This window comes from Podarcis raffonei, chromosome 6, assembly GCF_027172205.1.
Source record: "Podarcis raffonei isolate rPodRaf1 chromosome 6, rPodRaf1.pri, whole genome shotgun sequence".
In the NCBI taxonomy this organism is placed as follows: Eukaryota; Metazoa; Chordata; class Lepidosauria; order Squamata; family Lacertidae; genus Podarcis; species Podarcis raffonei.
Genome location: NC_070607.1, coordinates 60,073,435 through 60,097,039, shown reverse-complemented (window position 1 = coordinate 60,097,039; position 23,605 = coordinate 60,073,435). Strand labels below are relative to the sequence as shown.

The following is a 23,605-nucleotide window of genomic DNA, read 5'->3' as shown; positions in this document are numbered from 1 at the left end:
ATACATTAAAGAGTAGTAATACAAAACCGATATTAACTCTTACTTATTGATATTTGCAAGATAAATGTCTGCAACATGGCTCCCACTTGGGCAGTTGGAACCAGCTCTGGCAGTCACCTTTTCTTCCGGTGGCTCTGAATTTACTTCTATTTCAGATTTTGGGCTTGATCTTTCTGATACTCCATCCTCACTAGAGAAGAAAAGAGCCACAACCACAAAACCTATGTTACATCCTCAAGGTAAGCCACAGTAGAAGTCGCAATAGCCGGAACAATTTTATCATCAGGTTTTTTTAATGCTCTCAAATTACAACATCTCATTTTAATGCTTTACTTAAAGGCTGGGTGGTGTACTTGGATCCTGAGAGCAGCCATAATGCAGCTTGTAAAACTAAGATGCTCTTTTTTGGGGGGGGGCGTGTTGTTGACTATTTTCATATGATTACATGAAGCAGCTGAGCATGTGTGTAGGGCAGTAGTGAGGGATCTGGAAACCAACTATGAGGAATAGTTGGAAGACCTGGGCATGCCTAGCCTCAAAAAGGTTAAGGGAGCGGGGACAGACTTTGGTAATATGAGTGAAGACAAAATCCCCCCAATCCCTTTTGGTACAGTTGTTTTTTATAAACTTTTTGACTTTTAATATTATGTTGCGCCCCCTTGGCTTAGCGCCCTGTGTGGGGGAACCACCCACACTGCCCTAAATCTGGTGCTGAAAGGTGGCATGATAGGCAACTTGTATTATCTGAAGGGCTGCTATGCAGCTGATGAAGCTGACCCATTCTCTGTTGCTCCTGAGGGCAGGATTAGAATGCATGGGTGGAAATGATAGGGAGGCAGATTTTGGCAACACTTCCTAACAGCTAGAGTTGTCTGATGGGAAGTGGTGTGCCCTCCATCCTTGGAGGTATTTAAACAGAGGCTGGATGCTCATCTGCCAGGAATGTTATGTTTGCAAGATCCTGTATTAAAGCATGGGGGTTGGACTAGATCAGAGCTTTGCAAACTTCTGATGTCAGTGACACACTTTTTAGACACACAAAATTTCATGACACAGTAATTCAGTTTGACTAGCAAACCGGGGGTTAAACTAACCCTTTTCCAGTCCCAGGAGCAGAGCGGGGAGTGTTCACACTACGCACTGCTACCAACACACTAACATGTTGCAACAAAGTTTGGAAAGCTCTGGGCTAGATCCTTCCCAACTCTTCGTTCCTAATACTTTAAGGTGCAAATAGACATTTCAAGACATCTTCTTCCCCAGAAGCAATATTAAATCTGAGCCCTGTTTATCCAAGTACCATGCCCCAATGGTCTTAAGAGGTAACATACGTGTCCTGGACAACAATGTATTGATGGGGGATCAGGCCATCAATTCCGTTGTGACGGCCCTCCCACCAGTCGTCAGAGGCCCGGTGATAAAGCAGGAGGGAAGCCCCCTTTTTAAAAGAGAGCTCACGTGCTGTTCGGCCGCTGTAGTCAAATTTGGCTATTGCTTCAATTGGTTCACATTCTGCAGGAAAAAGAAACAACATTTCAATGAATTTGCATATCAGTGTTTAAACCACTCACCTTAAAAAGTAAAATAAAAGTGAGGAATTCAAATATCTATATAGGTTGTCAGCTGAGATACTGGAGGTCAAATGCACCTGGCAAATGAGGCCAGGCCATTTAGAAGCACGTTATACACCCTCCAAAGCGTTAGAGGTCTACTGCTACCAGTGAAATGTTCACGGATGCTTACCTCTACAGTGAACTCAACATAACTGTCCTGGCAGCTGGGGACAGGTGGGCCGGTACACAGGATTTCCAGACACACAGTATTTTCTGTATTGTGCAAAGAATTGCTCAGCTGGGAGTAGTCAGGTCAGAAAATGGTAGAGCCTATTGAGACCTTAATGGCTTCTTAGGATCTGGATCATGCTGGGCCTGAAAGTTGCAGTAGAACAACTTGCCAACTGCTGCACGAGGGGAACTTAAATGAGGCACAAGGGGTTCACAATCCACATGAAGCTAAGGTATGTACAGGCCCTTGGTCTGGCTTGTTGTCAGGGTGGCATGAGATTGTGAGATGCTTTAGTTGAGATTCCAGTTTTGCAGAGGGTTGGACTAGATGGCCCTTGGGGTCCCTTCCAACTCTACAATTCTATGGTTCTATGCTTATTGACAAGGTAAAGGCTCTAAGGGTTTCTTCACCTAGGTGTGCACATAAGAGTACACACACACACACACCCTTCAGTGGATACCTAAATATATACAGTCTAAATAAACGTTGTGAAGGAGATGCTTGGAAACTGTATTGTAATAGGTACACCAGGGACCCAAGAATGCCTGCAGCTCCCTGTAGAGTATACAGTTAGTGGCAAAAACAGGTTTGTTTCTGCACAGTGGAATGGCCTGCTGGACATACTGCTCCATAGGGTGGAAGTTATTCCAAATTATTACGTTCCCAAGCAATGAATCCCAATAGGGATCATGAGCAGAGTCTTCCTGCACTGAGGTTGCCCCCCCCCTTTGTAATCCAGTCCATGGCTCTCATCTACAATCTAATTCTTTGGGAGGAATTCAACATCATGCCAAGTGGGTTGTTCCATTTGCACAAGCATTTGGGCTTCCCGGATGAAGCGATCCCACCTCTCCTGAGCCAATTTCAGGGGAAATAGTGGGTACCCAGGGGGTGGGGAGGAAAGCCCTGTTGCATATGCAGAAGTCCATGTGGAAGGCATCTGCTGACAGGACTCATTAGTTGAATCCCACCCACTGTATTCTAGCTCTGCCACTTCTTTCTACCTTACCACCTATGATGACCTCTACAATTGACCCCTCAGTCTTGAGCCTTGCTCTTTCCTCCCTTCCTAGTCTTGGCAAATTTTGCTTGGCTCAGATGAACACACTCATTCAAAAACACATTTTTATTATTACTGAATTCACTCTCCATTTGGATAGCCTTTCTCCTTGGCTGATTTTCATTATGCAATAAGTCACTACCTAAAAGCCCAACAGCATGAATCAGGCAGTAACTTAAGTTATGCCTCAGAAAAGTTGCATGTCTGAAGAGGAAGCCCTTCTTTGGGCAAAGACAATTGTGATCTGGGTAGGCTCTCTCAGGAAGTACAGGGCGAACATGTCTGAGACAAAGAGACTTCAGCACCGCTGCCTGACCCATCAGCCTTTAGAGCCCCTCGAACCAAGAAACTGAGCTTAACCCCCGAGGCTGCAAAGTACAGAGACTGGCTGAAGGCCAAGCAAGCACATCTGTAAGACTGAAAATCCAGTAATGGATTTTCCAGAAAGAAAAAGAGTTATCTGAACTATGCATTGCAAAGTAGTTTGTAGACAGAGAGCTCGGGTAATCAGCTCATACTAGTTAACAAGGTTTTACCTGGGTAACAAATAATTGTTGTTTTTAGCTGGGTTGGAGTGTTTTTTTCAATGAATACTCCTTGAATTGTGTGCTTCCCTGTTTTCCTCTCGCTTGTTTAGTTTCTGGCACCAACTAACACATTTATTTTAAAAAAAAAAAAGGGCCTCCATTGTGCGTTTTATTACCAGCTAGGGAATTGTATATTTCAAATAGCAATTGTTTATTATACCAAAATCAGCAGGCCACTTAACTTCCAATATTCCCTTTTGGAATTTAGCCTTTAGCCTGGCAAAGGATAATGACCTCTAATGCCCAGCAGGGCTGCACTACAGCTGGGGGATAAAGATCAAAAATAGCTACTGGTCCTCCTTTCAACTTTGAGCCTGTTGTTGTTGTTTAGTCGTTTAGTTGTGTCCGACTCTTCGTGACCCCATGGACCAGAGCATGCCAGGCACTCCTGTCTTCCACTGCCTCCCACAGTTTGGTCAAACTCATGCTGGTAGCTTTGAGAACACTGTCCAACCGTCTCATCCTCTGTCGCCCCTTTCTCCTTGTGCCCTCAATCTTTCCCAACATCAGGGTCTTTTCCAGGGAGTCTTCTCTTCTCATGAGGTGGCCAAAGTTTTGGAGCCTCAGCTTCAGGATCTTTCCAAAAATAGCTAGTGATCCTCCTCTCAACTTTGAACCTAGGCGTGGCCTATTAGTCTTTGTCCATTAATTATCATTCAATGGACCAGGAAAGGCTCCAACATTATTGCAATTTACACTTGACATAGCAAGAGACAATGGAATTGGGGGAGAAAACCATCTAATCCAATTCTCAGTCTTAAGGCACGACTGTTAAACCTATTAACATAAACTTCATGATTACCTAATGATTACAGCTAGGATGGCTTACAGATTATAGTTAAGATGCTTTAACACACAGTTAAGATGGTTTAATATCACAGGCAGGAAAACAGGAGTAAAAAAGAGCCCCATGCCACAGGCCAACACAGCCTAATTACTAAAACTGTGCACTTGGATTTCCAGATAGTTCAAGTAAGCAAGTCATAGAGATGTTAACAAGAGAAATTCAGAGACCACAGCTCTTCTCCTGTAGTACATCTCCATCTTGCTACCTTGACAACAGCTCACTGAAATCGTTGCGATCAGTCAAGTATTAAAACTGGCATACCAGATTTATGGCTCTAGCTAAGAAACATAAGGAAATATCTTAAACCCACCTTGCCTTGTTGGTAAATTATGTTTTGTCCAATAAGCCTATATACACAGGGATGACACCCACATGCCAAAACGGCTTTCCCATCTCATGCCAAGCTTGAAAGTAAATGGGCAGCCAGCTTTGAAACAGCTGTCAAACAAATGCTTACCATCATCGCTGGTATGGTGTTCAGTGACCATATCTTGAGCTGCATCTTCTGTGGAGGCTGTCTCTCCATGGGGGCTTTCACTGCAAGAAGAAAGACAGAGAGGGCTACGTTGACGGGGCATGTTTTCCTGTTTTTTCAAAAAAGAAAAGAACTGGCTGGTAAATGGTATGTAGCACCAGGGGTATCCCAGTGACACCTGAACTTTTGGGTGGAAGAGCAATGTTTGATGGAGACATGCAAAGCATGTAGTTTGGAGAGTAGCAACCTTTTGAGGCTTGGGTGGCAATAGTAACTTCTCTCCTTAAGCTTAACTCTACAGGAGGTGGGGGACAAAAGCTCCTACACCACACGAAGTTGTCATAGATGGGGCTTTTGGAATAGGTCAGAAGATGGGAGGCACATGTCCTGGTCCTACATCCCAAAGAATATGTGGTGGTCCATCTACTCCAGCACAGGTCAACATGTGAAGTTGCCTTACGGTGAATCTGACTCTTGGTCCACCTAACCCAATATAGTTTACTCGGATTTGCAGCAGCTTTCCAGGGTCTCTGCTACCTGATCCTTTTAACTGAATATGCTGGTGATTAAACTTGGAATTGTCTGCGTGTGCTGTACTACAGAACTATGGGCCCTCCTAACAGTTTAGCTGGTGCCATGAAATGCTTGAAAAACATGGGGCATGAGGTGTGTTGTGTGAAAGCTGGGAACAAAGGCTTGAAGGTCTATCAGCGGGTGCCACATGAGGTGACGTTCACATTGCTAAGCTCTGAATGGGACCTGTCTAAGATGCCAACTGTTTGCAAGTTTTGTGACATGGTAGAAAAAGTTCTTAATTAAATAACTAAAGTACCCCTTGCCTGTCTCACAATGGCTTCTCTACAAACAATTCAAAGTGCTAGCTTTGACTTCCAAACTCCTACACTGCTTGGGATCCCCATACCTAAAGGAATGCTCCTTACCATATGTACCTACCCAGGCCCTGAGGTCATCGGTGGAGTCCCTTCTTCAAGTTCCCTCTCAGAAAGAAATTTGGAGGGTAATTCCAAGGGAGATGGCCTTTTCAGTAGTGGCCTCCCGTTCGTGGAATGCTCTTGCTAGAAAGACTTATCTAAAGTTTTGTCTACTTTATAAGATCTTATTAATTAATTAATTTTGTATATGGCCTTCAGTCTGTAGATCTCAGGGCAATTCACAATGGTTTGACATCAGGGAAAGACTTTTTTTTTGTTCACTGGGGCTTTATTATTTATTGTTATCATTTTATTATAGTATTTGTCGAATAGTGGCATTATGTTCAGATTTTAGATTTTGTAGCTGGGCTGTATTTTGTGGCTTTGTGTCTATCTTGAATTGTGTGACTGGATTTAAACCAATGTGGGTCAGTTTTACTGATTTATGTCTTTATTGAGTGGTTTCTTTACTCCCCCCCCCCCAATTTTACTGTGTATGCCACCTAGATAGTATTTTTATCAGGCAGTTCATAAACTGAACTGAACTGAACCAGCAAAATAAACATGTTTTGTTCCATATGCTCTGCGTCAGGCCCAAGGCTCAGGATAGACAAGTAAATACTTTAGTTATGTTGGTTCAAATTTCAATCCCCCAACTCAAAAGGACATCAGTCATCCTGTAGCAGTAGATTTCTTGCATCGTTAGGAGTCTGGACTAGAAGATCTTTGAAGCCCCTGTCAACTCTGTGGGTGGGATTCACCTAAACAGCCCCAGAAGTCACTACTCAATGACTTTTGTTCATGCAACAGGGCTTCCCCATACTATGTGATCCAAAATTGCCTGGGGGAACATGGTCAAGAGAGGAGCAAGCTTCAATGCTTGCAGAAACAGAACAATAAATTCCACATTATGATTCTGTCTGGAAAAACTAGTTGCTTTCCTACTGTTTAGTTTCTCCCTCCTGCACAATTTTTCTTTCCTTTTTTAAAATTTCCCCAAGCTGCCCCAAACATTAAGCCTCAGAAGCTCTTCCAAATACAGATGGCACTTGGCACAAGTTGTGAAAACATATCAGACCACTAAAATAATAGATGCTGTGTATTTTTTATCTAGCCTGCCATAGGTGCTGTGCACTCAATGCAGACACATCCAGAGATAGGGCGTAACAGAGCCTTGTTCCCCTGAATGAGAAGACCAGGATATAATAGGAACTAGACAGCTTCTATACACTTCCATAACTGGATCTAGCTTTCCACCAAATCCCTTGGTCAAGGCAGCGAGATAAGGGGAGTGGGGGCATGTGCAGAGCCTAGAGAGGAAGCCACAGTGGTGGCTGGTGCCAGTTGGGAGTGGTGGGGTAGAAAATAGGGAGGCAAATGGTAGGTGGAGGCAGAGGCAATGCCAGGCAGAGACAGCAAATTCTAGTTTTGTCCTCCTCCTCCTCCCTGCTTAGTTCTACAAAGGCAAAACTGAGACTAAGGAGGAAGAAATCATTGACCAGGGCCATCCCCTGGGGGAGGTGGATTTGGCTGAACACAGACTGAAGTTGGTGGGGCAGTGCCTCATTTACCCTAATGGATCAGCCTCCACTGGCCTCCCATTCTCTCCCCCCCCCAGTAAGTAGATGTCTGACATGCTAAGTACCCATACAGTACATCTGGAAGAAAATATAGGTTTTGTTATGCAACCCTACCCCTCATTTTGGGGTAGATCTGGAAATGTAAGAAGCTGTTGTGGATGCCACAAAATAACCAATTCACAGAATTAAAACTGGTGATGTTCAGAACCCACCCCCAAACAGGGGCCCTTACCCCAATAAAGTAGACAAAAAAGCAAGCAACCGCCCCTCCCAGCCCCCCAAAAGGTACACTTTGAACTGAACAACCACCCACACCCAAAAATCCATTAAAAATAACTGGGAGGGAAAGGGGACCTTAGTGGGCACAGAATTCTTCTGTGAGTGAGCATGACGCCTGCAGCAGACTATATTTAGCCTTGTAGCTTACTAGATCAGAAGTGGGAAATAGATAAGACAATTCAAACATTTACAGAGACTTCAGTATTAATCAAAAGGCACAATTTTGCCCTACTATGATTATACCAATATCAACTGGGTGGCTGGGGAAACCCAGCCAGATGGGCGGGGTATAAAAAAATAAAAAAATAAAAATTACTTGTTTGTGTACAGTTGTAGACTGATTTTTGGTCTCTCTAAAATCCTCAGATTTCTTCACAGTGGAATGCTTTGTATCATCTTTTTTAGGAATTAACTGACCGCCATTTTTAATAAAAGTGTGTGTATGCATATGCATGTTTAACAAAATGGAACGTCTCATTACAGTTAATCTATATGAAACCCCAGCTTTTGAGCTGCATCCAGAATCTGCATCTTAGGAGATGACAGGCAGTCCTCCTATATTTATCAAAGCATGGTGAGTAAGACATTTAAAGGCAATGGCGAACATTCCAGATTTTGAGATAATGAAGCTTATTATAAAAATGTACTGATGTACAGTGCAAAGATATGATCCCATGACATTCCTGCCCCCACCCACAAGCTCAATTCTCATTCAGAATTAATTTCCTTGGTTGAAAGAGATACTGTTTTTCTAACTCTTATGTGGCCATTTATGTACTGTACTACAATGAGGCAGAACACTAGAAGAAATGTAAGATGAGAAATACTGTTACAATGTGTTGAGAGAACTAGCTTAGCCGCTAGGGGATCCCTATGCCATGTACGGTTCTGAGGTTCAGAGCCCTCCACACAGTATGACTTAATTCTATGATACTTATGAAGGAAAGGTCGTATTTCTCCCAGCTTAATTACTCTGCACATAAGATGATGAACTGAAGTCCTTTACCTTCAAGGGAAGAAATGTCTGGTGAACTCACACGATCTAGTCCTTTTTCTAGAAACACAATGATTCCTATCACCTTGTGTTGGATAAATGGTCTTGTGGTGTGTGCAGGCCAATTTGTTTCCCAATGTTTCACAAAATCAAAACTTTTCACTACAGTTTGTCCCCAAAATGTTGAACCAGGCACAGGGGTTGTGGTGCACATGGACATCCGAAGTGAATGGAAAGTAAGTTCATGGTAGAAAATTAAATGGGCACTTTAAGTCCATTTAAGACAAATAGATGTAGTAACAAAAAGAGAAAGAAAGAAAACCCCAGAACACCTGCAATGTATAAGGTAGTCTTCGCATTCATACTGAAAAGGATGAGGAGCATCTGCCCAGCAACCAAAGACATGTTCAATGAAAACTGAACAAGATACATGTTACACAATGGAAACAGAATGTATGAACAATTGCTTTATCTGAGATACTAAGAGGGTACATGTCCTGAATAATGCATTTTTCTAAAACATTCAAATAAACATCCTGATGATTGGCGCCCACTGACGATGCATTCGTCTTCTGTTAAGGGGGGAGGAGGGTGGGAATGGGGAAACATCAATTGTTCTGTTGATGTCATGCTTATATTTTTGAAAACTAATACAAATCTTTTAAAAAGGAAAAGTGGGCAAGATAGCAAGGTCACTGCTATTTTTTTTAGTTCAGCAGGCTACACATCTGAGGTCCTCTTCAGGCAATACTTTGCTCTGCCACCATTTCACACACACACACACACACACACACACACACACAGAGAGAGAGAGAGAGAGAGAGAGCACAGAAAGATTAGAAGGAAACCTCAGGCTTGTATACTCTGTCCCTTACTCTCTTTACCACAAGATGAAAACACTCAAATTGAGAGCTCCCTGCATTATTTGAATCTGTTATTTTCTCTGATCCAGGAAGTTTAAAACTCTCCTTAAAATATTGTTCATTGCCCCACGTCCCACCTTGAACTGTTTATGGTTTTGCGACAGCAATCATATTGTGACAAGAGGGCGGGGGGGGGGAGGGAGAGAGGATGCAATGAGACATAGCCACTGCAAATTGCTTCAGGACTGAAATGTGAAAATCTTAAGTGAAAGGCATAAACCTGGCCTAATCCATGGAGAATAATGGAACCAGATGGCTTCTGAGGCAGCCTTTCATACGGAGTTTGTTTGCAAGCCATACAAAGTGCATAATGTTAGGTATATTATACTTATCATATTATATTTCCATCATTATTTATTTTATATAACAATTTTTATTTTCATAAAAATAAAATAGAAATATTGATACAGATAATATCTGTCCAGAAAGAAGGTTACAACCATAAAATTCATGATACAACATTTAGGATTTCTTGGCAAATTCTTTCATTCCAGTACAAGAAGGATCTTCAACTGTCCATGACTGTAGGTTGTATAATTTCTCAAAGTCTTTTAACACAAGTAATTTTTTTTATCATCACCAAGGTCTGCTGGGCACTTCAGAGCCCATTGTCCAGAGGCGGCAAGTTTGATTTCTTCGAACATTTTCCATAATTTTTGATGCTCTTTTAAACACCAGCTGCTGAAATACCAATAAACTAGTTTCTATACCTCTTTCCCAGCTGCAAATACCACTGTGTGGTATCTTGAAAACTCTAAGTAAAGGCACTAATGGAGGCACTTATTTTCATATAGTATTGTGGTCATTTTGCGACCAAGATTAAATAGCAAAAGGGGCTTAACTAAACAAAATAAAACTAAGATCAGTAGCAAACAAAAGCAAAGAAAGGCTCCACTTTTTGGAAGTATGAATACAGTACGAGAATGTGCTGTGTGGCCTTGCAGTCTGGGGTTCAGTGTCTGCACTGTGCATAGTAGCTGAGAGGAAAGGGGTTGTTCTGATGAAGATGCAACCAAGCGGGTTATTTTCACATTCTTCTTTTCAGGTAAAATAGTGGGGCAAGCTGCTCCACCACTACAACTCCCCCCTCCCCCCCCCGCCACCAATCTAATGACAGGAGCTGCTCTGGCTGAATTGTTTGCAGATGTCGGCTTCAGACTAAATGCGCAGCCAGGCCCCCTGTGCACTGGGCAGGAGAGAAAGGAAGGCTTCAAGTTTCCCCCACTTGTTGCTGCTGCCCTGAAATTAACCCATGCTGCAGCTTTCTAAGTTCAGCTGCTACTGACCTTGTCTCTGAAGTAAAGTCGCTCAAGACATGTGGAAAAATGAGAAGAATGTCAAGCGATGAATTCAGACTATGTGTCTGCTGTGCAGCTTTCGCCAGCAGATTACGGTAATTACCATAACACCCTTATGGACAGTTTCATGGGCATTATCCTTTGGTATAATGAAGTGCAGTCATGCAATGTGCTTTCTGAATCTTCGGGGCCTGCAGGTTTAGGGTGGGGAAAATCTGTTGCACTCAGGACTGTGAACCTCACCAATCTTGCCTCTGCTCAGTATGTGACTCACAATCGGGATAAGTTCTGGGGCCAGCATTTGAAACGGGGAAATGATAGCATTGTCGAAATATGCAATTTACTAGTCAGACTACAATCTAGCGCTATATACCCCCTTCACTTGTTACCCATTATCTCCTACCGTACCAGTAATCCTCAGTGCTTCCACCCCTGGTGTATATAGGGCCCTCCAGCTCTCTTGGTCCTGGGAAGACATTCTCGTGTTGTATGATTATAGTTTTGATGAGCTCATTGACATGGGCTTGGCAGGAGACTTGATCGTGGCCTTCAGGCACTGACATCAGCGTGGGCCCAAAGCAGATGGCTAAATTGTAGGGGTCCATCATGTTGTCTTCACTGAACTGAGATAAACTGCAGAAGACAGGAAGGAATGAGAGGAAGAGGGTGAATTAGGAGCAATGATACCTACAGTACAGAGCGAATTGTTAAAATGGAGGGAGGTTAGCTCTGCTTGCTCGGATTTTAAAACTTGATCTCATGTGGCAAGAATGTCTTGAGGCTACTTAGGAAAAAAGGGCCACCACCCTCAACAGTAATGGTATTTACCAAAAGAACGGCGAGTTTTTCTGGCTGTACCGCTTTGGATCAAATTCAGTTTTGTTTGCATAGATGGTGCTTCTCTGATCATTTGCACTGAATGCATATTCAGAGCACTTCCCTGCTGACTAGCGCATTGATTTCTTTATTAAGCAGCCAGCCTCTTTTCCATTTTCTGAACATCCCTTCAATTAACACGTAGGGCATTTGTTAAAAGCGTGTGTGCATGTGTTGGGAAGAGTCATCATCATCTAGCTCCCTTTTAAGGAGGCTTATTCTCCGTGCCGATTGAATGCTGTTGCCAGGGATTTATTTCTTGGCATGTCGTTCAGTGCACCCTGCCTGGATAGCAGCTGCAGAAGCAACACCTCCTATCCAGCCAAGAAACAGATGAAAGTGTGACTGAGCCACGGTGCCGCATGGTTCACAGCACAAGGCTGCAAAGAACCTGGCAACCAGCACACCCCTCTGGCTTTTTCCATTTGCACCCTTCCTCACAGCCAACATTTATCTCTCTTTCAGCTGCCCAAGAACTGCTGAGAATGCTAAAATGCCATGCCAACATTCAAAATGGAATGTCAGTCATGGGTATTTTGAGCATCTGTCAGTGTAACGCAGTGAAAATGTTTGAAGTTAAACAAGGCTCAGAGGGACAACTTTGCTTTGAAAGGTTGGGGGATCTCACGAACCCCACCTTACTGTGGCTGCCTGGGGTATTATGTTTGCCACTGCCAAGAGCATGCAATTCAAGTGCTGCTGTTTAACCCCTGTAACCCACCAAAAGGCAAAAGAAAAGGCCTCTCTGCCCCACACTTACGTCATTTAAACAATTTATATGCCGCTTAGCTGCAAGAGTCGTTTGCAAAGAATGCAACACGGAAAATAAAAACCAGTTAAAATTAAACTTCAATTTAAATGGCTGCTGGAACAACAAAATAGGCAGGGCCTCCCTAACCTCACCTGCAAGGGAGTTCCATGAAACTGTCCCTACAATACTAAACAATATAGCTTCTGGTGGATATGAGCTGGGCATCTGAGCCATGACTCCACAATGATCAGGCAGGGACAAAAGAGATTAGGCAATTCTTGAGGTACCCTGGGCTCCGATTGTTAAAGGCCTTGTAAATTAATAAAAATTAAAAAAAATAATTTTTTGGCCTGGTAGAGTATGGGCAACCAATGCAGACTTCTGAGCACTGAAATTACGTGTTTGTGATAGTTTGTCCCCATTGACAATTTAGCTGCAGCATTTTTCACCAGCTAGAGCCTCTGGACTAGGCCCAAGAGTAACCTCACATAGAGCACATAACAATAATCAAGTCTTGCCAATGCATTGATCACTGAAGCCAGACTATCCTTGTCCAATGAAAGCTGTATGCAGTTCTCTTTCCACCAAGGCCCATCAAAACTCTTTTACAAGCATTCATCTGAACATGTGAGGCTTAAAAAAATGTGTAGAACGGTGCAGGACACGTATGCAAACTAAGATCCCCAAAAACTCGGGCTTCTCCAAGACCTTTGTGTGTTTGGCTGAACATGCATAGGAACCTTGTCACGATAAGGAACCCTGCCTTATTACTGCTCTTCACTGGGCAGAGGCTTCTAAGCATGATCAGCCAAATCCCACATGGACATCTGTGCTCAATGCACAAAGGCCGGAAAGGAATCCACATGCAGGGCTGGGGGGCAAAGGATGGGGCTTGCAGGCATGACTACATCCTCTACACAATTTTAACTGTCACATGTTCAAGCAAATGCCCAAAGGAGGCTGGAGTCTCAGTTTCCTTTGCAAGCATTTAATTAAGTTTCTGGAAATAAGGTTTTAAGTGGGGGAAAGAGTTATAGAATAAAGCTTGATTTTTAACCAGATATGTTATCACATACTTCATTCCTTCCAACATATCTTACTGATAAAAAATGTAAAGGACCCCTGACAGTTAAGTCCAGTTGCAGACGACTCTGGGGTTGCGGCGCTCATCTTGCTCTATAGCCCGAGGGAGCTGGCGTTTGTCCGCACAGTTTTTCCAGGTCATGTGGCGAGCATGACTAAGCCGCTTCTGGCGAAACCAGAGCAGCTCACAGAAACACCGTTTACCTTCCCGCTGGGGCGGTACCTATTTATCTACTTGCATTTTTTGATGTGCTTTTGAACTGCTAGGTTGGCAGGAGCTGGGACTGAACAACGGGAGCTCACCCTGTCGTGGGGATTCAAACCACCGACCTTCCAATCAGCAAGCCCAAGGCTCAGTGGTTTACACCACAGCGCCACCCGCATCCCGCATCATATTTAGGGCAAGCTAAATATGAACTCTGCTATATGAACAAAATATGAACTCTGCTAGCTAGCAACATCCAGTGGCTGGCACCTGCTTTTTTAGCCCCTCATGTTCATACACGGAATTCTCAAAACCAAACTCCTTCCCTCCAATGTTGGGATTGTCCCCTGTTTAGAACCCCTCCAAAGCTATATATTTGCCAAATTAAAATGTAAAGTGAGAAGAGTGAGTGTCCTCCGTGGCAATGCAGTTTTCTAAACGGTCAGGTTTGTGTGATTAAATCTTAAAAGCAAATTGCATCGATTTGGGCATTTCAGGGCACCAAGTTAATGGTTAAGCACAAAACAGGGTTATTTGATGCCTGGACAATTCTTGAAACAAACACAGTTTTCCAGTCCAGTTCTTTGAATAATGAGACACTATTAAGGGCGGAAGCAGCCATTCACTTCAGTGACTTAGAAGCGGCATCTGAGGGAAGGGAATCCCAAGGCATGGAAGAATTTCCTAACACTGCTGTGGAAAGTTCTGTTCCTGAGCTGCAGGAAGTGGGGTCTTTCCTATCTAACACTATCTGGAGGGGTGGCAGGACAATGACACACTTTGTGGGGATATGGTTTTGAATTTTCCAGGCTGCAATCAAGACCTCATTGTTTTTCAGAGCAATACTACAGGAAGTCTCAAGACAGGCCTTATTTCATCCGAACAAAAATTCTCCAGTACCCTGAAACGATGGCTGTCCTTAAAAGGTAGCTCTTTTAGCAAGATTTCCACTTAGAAACAGGGAACAGCAATACTGGTCATGGAGATTTTTGCCAACAGAATGCTACCTGAACAAGAAAAAAAGCCCACAGGTTGGCAGTAAAAATACAAGTGATATTCAGAGATGAGCTCAAGCACAGGCTCCAACTAAAAAGAAACAAATGCTTTACACTTAAGTGATCAGGAACTCAGTTTTGTGCACAATCTGAATGATTGGGAGAGCCTCTTTCTTGCAGGTCTCATGGAAGCCTTCACACAAAGGGTGGAGAGTCATCTCTTGAGGCTTCTGGACTCCTTGAACCAAGCAAGGCCCATCAACTCTATGATTCTTACTTGGCAAACCAACATTACAGACCTATCTGTTGTGCTTGAGGAATACTTACTGATTGAGGAATGCAAAGAGGTATCTCATTACAATCAAAGTGGTTTTAGGCAAAGTCAAGAGGACTTTCCGGATGTGTAGAGCTCTCTCCTGCAGATTGTCCATTGCTGGGAGGAAGGAGAAAAAAGAGCAGCAGCTGCTGTTTAATCACACAATAAGTGGCATTGCAATATCTATGGAAACTTTACATTGCTACTTTTGAGTACTGTTTCATATTTATACGGGTGCAGGAAAAATCGAATGCATGAAGACTGCGCCAAAGTCTATTTTATCACATGGGAAGTGAGAACTTACTGCCACCTGCAGCCCCTCAAGATGACACATGAAGTAAAACAGAAATGTGACTTCAGTGTCATTTGTGAAATGACCCGTAATTGGGGGTGGGATGGGGGGAAAAGGCAACAAAAGCAACTTGGAAGGAAAGTGTCTGAGCAGTTCTTGAAAACATTCATGAAGCCCTGCACAGAAGATGACAGAGGCATGATTTCCTATCTGTTATGAAAAAGGTCCTTCAAAGCAGATGAGAAATTTATCTTCAAGGTCCATGCAGTGCGGGTGAATTGAGTGTTGTATGTTGCACAAGCCACAACACAATAGCCCATTAAAGTTAGCTCTGTAAGGTGGGTGTCTTAAGCAAAACCTTTGGCACAGTATTCCACAGATAGATTAACATAACTGGAGGGTGAGGTAAAGAGCTCTGTCTGCAGCAGTCTAATGGGAAAAAAGTGGGCAGCATATATCCTTGGCTCTGGAAGTCCAGAATTATTTGGCAACAGACTGCTCTTTTCATCTAACAGGAGTAAAACTGTGTAGACTAATTTGCAGGGAGAATGAAACCACAGATCCTTTTAAAAGGAGCTCTCCTACATGCTACTTCAAAGGCTGCTTCCATCACTGACATTCTTACACTCGGACAATGGATTCATTGTTTGCTCTCTGAATGAGTCAGGGGGAGTTCATTGCAAACTTGAAGTCATAAGAACATTAAAAAGCACCCTTGAAATGATAAAGTTGTACGTTAACAGCTTAACTAGTTGAAAGTCATTTTCTATGTTCTGTACAGAAACACCATAAGGAATTGACTCTTATGGTTATGGAAGGTACCCAGCCAAAAAAAGACACAGCTGCTGGGTTTCTAAATATACATACAGCCCAAGACACATTGCAACTACTGTGTCTTCAAACAGTATAGACAGCAAGTTCTCTCTCCCCCGCCTTTTCTTTCTTTTTTTAAGGGTGAGTCAACTAGGAGACTTCCTGTACTGCTTGTCGGTCAGTTTCTCTTTAACATAGTATTTCCCTGATGTTTCATTAGTAGTTCTAATCTGTTAATTGCTATGGAATTCTGGGCTGAAAGGCAATATAGAAAACATTTTAAATGAATGAATACAATACACATATTGATGACTTAACTGTCAACAGGCCTTGGCTAATGAGAAGCAAACAGAAAGAGGTCCTCTTTCTAACTCTTGTTCTGCGTTTAATGTTGCCACCTCAGCAACAAACTGGGGCATCAAATTATAGTAGGTTCTAATACAACCTTGTACAATTCCGGTTTCTTGCTCATTTTCCTTGAGATACTATCAAAGTATCAGGGAATGTTCTAAGAAGCCAGCAGCATGGTTTTAGAGAGATAGCTGAAGTCTTACAAGTGCTGGGGGGGTGTAAAGAGGGGAGATTGTGTAGACACAGAGGATGGATAATGAGCAAGTTCCCACAGATATATAAAAAAGGCTGAACTATGTAAGATGTTATCATTAACTGACTTTTATGGGGGTGGAGGGCACAGAGAGAAAAATGTCAGAAGGTGCAAGAATCTTTATTATATGTATTATAGAAAATGTGCTTTGTGCCAGATATATTAAGAATTCTGTCTGAAGAAGAGCATGTTCAATTTTTGTTGGGGTTAGATTTTGCATCGGTGAATGGCATTAACATTTTGATTATTGTTTTCATGCATTAAAGTTGTCATTTTAACATATCTCCTGAAGAAAAACATTTCCGCTTCAACGCACATTAGAATATGTGTTACCTTCTACGTTAAGTATTTTTACACCTTTGTGGTTTGCTACTCATTCTGTCACTCGACAGGGGCAGCTATCTCCTTGTGTTGTGTTTCTTTGCATGCCTTATCTTCAACTGACTCATTTCATCCTTGTGCTACTTACTGACACAGGCAATCAGGTCATGAAAGATTTCCTTGGGGAAGAGGGGATGCTCTAGCCCACGAAAGTAGAGCTTTAGTACACCTGCTATTGAGTCCATATCATGGTCATTTTGATCTCCAGCCAGTGGATCCTCCCCTGGTTACCACAAAACAAGAATGACAAGAGAACAAACAGAAAAGGTGCATATTAACAAAATAAAATAAGTAGTAATCTATCAGAAGCTTGAACCTCACAGAAGGAGAAATAACAGGCAGGAGCCCAAGTGGCTCATAATATGTAACCTATAATGATTTCAAACACCCCTCCCCTCCCCCCCCAAATAGGTATCCAACAAAAGATTCTATGTAAGTACATTGGGTAAGCAACACCTCTCAGCAGCTCCAACTGCTATCCAAAGACAGTCAACAAAAGGTTAACATATGTACATGGGGCAACAGGAGATAGCATGGTGCAGATAACACCAAGGTTGCAGGTTTGATCCCCGTATGCAATAGCTGCATATTCCTGCATTGCAGGGGGTTGGACTAGATGACCCTCAGGGTCCCTTCCAACTCCACAGTTCTATGATTCTAAGTTGCAACATGTAGGCCCTTCCGTCTTTCAGCAGAGCTGAGTTGCTGTGCTTCCAGTAGAGTCTTACATGCAACTGATGGAAAGCTTGATCACCAGCCTGCTCAGCTTCAAAGGCAGGTGGTGCTAGACTAGCAAAGCTAATGAAGTGCACGAGCACACAGGTCTCTGGTGTGACTCTTAATCTACTGGAGTTTATAGGTTTGGTTTTGGCCAAAGACAAAGGAAAGATTTGCACCGAAGCAGAAAGTCCCAAAGGAGAACTTGCTGTTGGACATAATCAGATTTGATGATGGGGCAAGCCTTCTCTCTTGCTCTCACAGAGATATCCATTACGAGAGAAATAGTCAAGGAACAGCTATTATCTTAACACCACAGAGTATAATAAATAGGCAACTATGAATTAGAGCATTATCCCCAATATTAACTGTCACCAAGGGCTCTTGATGAAGTAATAAACTCACATACATTAAGGTTAACTTCATTAGTTTAGTACCTCACTGGATTTGAGGCCATGAGCGATGAAATGGGAAAAAATCAATGTTATGCATGCAAAGATACTAAAACAGTTATCTATTTTCTCTAAGCAGCCTTCCATAAATGCTCCATAAAGTGTGACCTTTTGCATCTGACATCCGCCCACCACAAAACAGAATTCCACGAACCCTTATAGATCATCTCTTATTCTCGGGCAAACGACAAATCCACAGCAATCTCCATAACCTCATGACTGATAAAGTTACACACATACGCACTGTTAGCTAGAGGCCCTTTGACATGGGTTGGACATGCTGCTCTGCTTTTAATAGGCAGATAATTTGAATGTAAAATATTGTGTGATATTAAGACCAGCCTTCCAAGCTGACTGGAGAATACAGGTGCCATGTTTTGGAAAGAAGAGAATGGTGACTTGAAAGCACCACTCTGTTTTAGTGATAATGGGCGTAAGGTATTGTATATATGATTCTAAGGTAACTAAGGACAACTAAAGGCTCTGTTTTCTGCTTCCCCTTGCAGCCACCTGTGCCCTCCCAAACTCTTCAGCGTGTTGGGGGTCTACTTAAACAATTTGAGATGCAGTGTGTGGGAACCACTGGGGGAAGTGGGAATTGCCTAAGACTGGGCAGACCTTTGAAGTCTTCATTTATGACTTCAGTCTCAACTCGCTTAAACTAATAACCCAGAAGCATGAAGACACATTGCAGAGAATTGTGCAATACAAAAAACCCAACTACTCTTACCTCTCTCAAATGCATTTTTTATATCATTCACCTCAACCTGAGATCCTGACACCCTGAATATCCCTTCATGCTGCAGCCCTGCAAAGAAAACAAGAGAAATCTATGAAAACAAAAATACCTAAGGAAGAAGAACAGTCTTACAACATTCTTACAATCCTTCCTTCAGTCGCTGAAATCCAGTTATCTGTCAAATTCAACAACATGATGATATAAGAACACGCTAATCCAAATCGAGATGACATATCATTACCCGACCGTTAATCCAACTTGTTTGACAGCTAAAATTAATTAAAAGTGGCACACCAGCACTGGTGTAATTAAATCCACAGCAATAAGTTGGCACAATTCATAAGTTGTTAAAAAGTATTCGTTTAATTTTTTAAAATTCACTTTAGCATTCAGGAAGCCAATAAGACTGATTTTAATGGCTTCTAAAAGACACACAGCACTGAGGAAGCATCCGTGGTTCCTAGAACAGCGGGGCTCTTAGGGTAGCAATTCTGGAATGAGAAAGATTCTAGAGAGAGAGAAAGGAAGGAGGCGAGGAATGACATCAAGGCTTGCTAAACTTATCTTGGCCTGGAAGAGAAACAGATGGCGCACATTTGCACACAGATTGTGCTCTATTAGAGGCAATTCCAAGGAACTACTTTCATAGCATCCAGGACGACAAATAACATGTTTGACTCTTATAGATGGTGGTGCCTTCATGGGACATTCCCCGCTCCCAGAAGTTTGAAGTCATCACTGTACTTTAGAGTGTACTAAGGCATTTACTTTATCATTTTCAAGCATATGAGAGGCGATTCTGTGAAAGATTAGGCCTGGGGAGAAAGGGAGCAAGTGATCATGCGTATGTCTTTCCCGAGTGTGTCCCGCTTGCGCACCATCACTTGGCTGCAATGGGATGGAGCTTTGCCAACAGATTCTAAATAAGCAAGCCCCAAAAGAACATCGGTCACCAGCCCCAGCCCTACTCTGCCCCCTTAGGGCCTTTCTCCAACTTGGCATTGACTTCTTCCTTCCTGTCAGGAATCCACCTCCTGCCTGCTTGGAGGAGTCAGAAGATGCTGGAGGCAAAAGCCTGCAGCTTTTCTCTGATGCTTCAAAAGGCTGAGATGGGAGGAGGATCACTTGCAATCTTGTCCAGTGCCGGCGATGCTCCTCCAATGATGACTGAGTGTTCCTGAGACCAACAGAAATCACAGAAGAGAGAACACTGGGTGGTTTGTTTGGGTTTTCTTCATTGCTGCCAACACCACCGCAGCCAGGCTGTTATAAAAGACAATGGAACATTGGCGCAACAAAGGAAACTGGGCGGTTGACTTTCTTCTGCTTTGGTGCAGCTGTTGCTGCTGCCAAGAAAATCAGCAGAAGGCTGGTGGGCTTTACAGAAGGCTTTACAGACCAGTTGCCTGCCCCTGCTCTAATTCTGCATTTACTGGACAACCAGCATCTTAATGATTGTGTAATGTGTCTCCTAAATTAATAATAATTAAGCAATTGTTCAAGAAGTGCTATATACTAACACTACCTTCATTGAAAGAGGATTTTTGGTAACATCAATAAATTTTCAAAATGCAAGATGAGTTAGATGGCAGTTTTTCAAATGGGGTTCACTCAGACTAGAAAATCAAATTAAGATAAGATTTTGTTGAATCAGCAGCTTGCTTCGGACATCACACTAAGCCAAATCATGGCTTAGCTGCAAACGTGCAGGTTCCGGGAGAGGAGATTGTGACTGCTGTGCTCCTCTCTGGCAATTCTGCTGCTGTGTTGTGCTAAGCCAAGGTTTGACTTAGCACATTGCCCGAACCTGGGGTCATGGTTTAGCTCTCCCAGACAACCCATTAGCTGTAAATCATAGTACAAACCTTGGTGGGAATGTGGTGCTGAATCAGAATCCTGTGCCTTTCCATGCAGAGCCTTAAAAAACAAAAGGCTAAGCATAGAGAAACAACAGTGCCAAGTCAATTAAGATGACTGATTTTCTAGACAAAGGTCACACTTCAGGTCATTTAATTAAGATCAATTGTCAAGGCAGAAATTCTAGGGGAATCTATCAAATGGTTTATAGAAAATACGTTGCTACATAGTATGGAAAAAAAGCAAATCATAGTGATGGTTGTCCTAAGGTGTTAGGGTAAGGGGCTCTCTACTAGGAAGGATAATCCCTCACCACATATCAAGTGCAGATGCTTCATAATATTTTAGTACCAAAAACAAGAAGGGGATGATAACAGCAGCAGAGGAAATTCATATTATCTCCAGTGTAGACGAATCTTTAAAGATTACTTAAACCAATGCTAAAAGGAAACAGCAAAGGAGATCAGTAGTTTGCTTTCTTATATATGAATCCCATAACTGTATAGGAATAATTTTACTGCCCGGTGTAATCACTAGAGAAATGTTTCTATTCTTACATATGTCAATCCCTGGGCCAGATAAGCCTCCAGGGAAAATCCCCTTGAGGAAGTAGAAAAGAGAGACTAGAGAAAACTAATAAGAAGAAGAGCTTAAGATAGCTAGATAGACTCACCTGGAACACAGCTGGCGGGATAACTAAAATGGTACTTAATTTTAATGTTGGATAGTATAATTACAAATATTGTTATCCAGGGAACAGGCTTATGTGAAAGGAGAATTCTCATCACTATAAATGGAGAATTATTACTGTTATAAATCCGATTAAACCTTTTCAATACTCAGATCCATACTGAATGAGAGAGAATCTTGGGTGGAAAATCTGGAGGTGACAGCTAATACCATACCTGATGTTACTTTTTCAAAGGGGCCAGAACCTATGTTCTACAAACAGCTTAGGAAGTTGAAGTTTGGGGCATGGTGGGCAAGGATGGGCCAGAAGCTGTTCAGAATTGTTGCTTTAAGACCTTCAACACTATACACCAGTGTGGCAGGGGGGCAGTGTGGCACAAGGGACTCGATGGCCCTTGTGGTCTCTTCCAACTCTATGATTCTATGATGCCTTGATGCCTTCCAGATGTTGCTGGACTCCAACTCCCATCAGCCCCAGCCAGCATGGGCCAAATTGACAGGACTCTTAGTCTCAACACCATCTGGTGGGTGCCACTTTGACCATTTATACACCCTTCTTCTCTGGCAATCACTCATAGCTGAGTAAGATTGTCTTCCATAAACACGGTTTTAACAATGAGTCCGTAATCTCGCCCAACTCTTGCATTAAAATCACCCAGGAGGATAATTTTATCTTCCTTAGGCGTCTCTGATAGGACGGTATCAATCTGAGAGTAACTTTCTTCTTTAATGTCTTCATCGGCATCCAGTGTTGGTGCATAAGCGCTTATAATAGTAGCCTGTTGGTTTTTGGTGAGCTTTATTCGAAGGGTTGAGAGTTGCTCATTAATGCCGGTAGGGACTTCTGACAGGAGCTTCACAAGGTCGTTTTTGATAGCAAAGCCTACCCCGTGTATTCGATGTTCTTGTTCAGATAGACCTTTCCAGAAGAATGTGTAGCCTCCTTTTTCTTCCTTCAGTTGTCCCTCACCTGCTCTTCGAGTCTCTTGAAGCGCTGCAATATCGATGTTGAAACATCACAGCTCTCTTGCAATGATGGCAGTTCTGCGTTCAAGACGTTCGCTGTCTGTGTTATCTGACGACGACAATATTCCATGTTCCAAGGTTCGATTGTCTTTTACGACCGCTAGGTGGTGACTCCACTGGGCACGGTAATCCAGTCAGGGAAAAAGGGAGGCAGACTATGTTTAGGGCACCTTTTCTAGCCCCTCCCCCTTTTTGGGGTGAGCAGAGTGGATCCTAAAAAGGACTGCTCAGTCATGGATACAGCTGCTGAGCTGCTCAACTGCCTTGTTCCTTGAGTCAGAACGACTGAATCTGTGACCTGGGACTATTGGAAAAGAAGGAGTTGGCAACAGCAACCAGAACGGAACTTATACACCCACAACCATGATGAAAACCAAGAACAGTTTTATACTATAAAGATCTAAGCCCATCGTACCTTGCTATCATATTGGCTGATGTTGCATAGAGGAAGAAGGGTTACAAAAGACCTGCCACTAGAGCAACTTGCAAAAAAAAAGCACCCAGAATAACTGAGCCAAGAAATCTGAAACTTATTTAAAATTCTGAAACAGATGTGAAATGTAATGTTTATTTTAAATTATAAGTTAGTTCCAGATGAACTGAAAGATTTAACTGTTAATGTGGACAGGAAGCAGGTCCCAAATTTGATAACATCAGGATGTTCAATTGGATATGGAATATATTTTTACCTTGCCATCTGCAGAAGTGGTACAACTTCTTAAAAATATGCCCAGACATCCTATTTAACCAGCTCTCCCAAATGAAGGCTTCTAGACTATACCCAGGGAACCTCGTCTGGCACTGTCGTTGGGTACCTTTAGGAGCCAGGCAAAAGCATTCCTGTTCTCCCAGACCTTTGGGCAATTAAACAATCTGTAGCCTTTTAAACTGTGTGTGTTGGGGAGGCAGTGAAGGGGGTACTGTTTGTTACTAAGGTATGTATTTTTGTGTTTTTATATTGTAAACTGCCCTGTGGTTCTCAGATAAAGGGCAGTATAGAAATGTAGGTAGTAAGTAAGTAAAATACCAGCAGCGTAACTGAAAAGAT

The 23,605-nt window shown here is 42.7% G+C and overlaps 1 protein-coding gene across 5 annotated transcripts in view; it reads right to left on the bottom strand.

Moving 5' to 3' along the window:
• SRGAP2 (SLIT-ROBO Rho GTPase activating protein 2) overlaps positions 1 to 23,605 on the bottom strand; it is a 204,421-nt gene that overhangs the window by 9,098 nt on the left and 171,718 nt on the right. For all 5 annotated transcript variants that reach the window (XM_053393341.1, XM_053393343.1, XM_053393345.1 and 2 more), the window contains 7 exons: positions 18,976 to 19,053; positions 17,165 to 17,299; positions 14,998 to 15,103; positions 11,169 to 11,393; positions 4,737 to 4,816; positions 1,332 to 1,512; positions 44 to 190 (listed from right to left, as the gene is read on the bottom strand). In XM_053393341.1, coding sequence (XP_053249316.1) covers positions 44 to 190; positions 1,332 to 1,512; positions 4,737 to 4,816; positions 11,169 to 11,393; positions 14,998 to 15,103; positions 17,165 to 17,299; positions 18,976 to 19,053 — 952 coding nt within the window. The remainder of the gene's footprint in view (positions 1 to 43; positions 191 to 1,331; positions 1,513 to 4,736; positions 4,817 to 11,168; positions 11,394 to 14,997; positions 15,104 to 17,164; positions 17,300 to 18,975; positions 19,054 to 23,605) is intronic.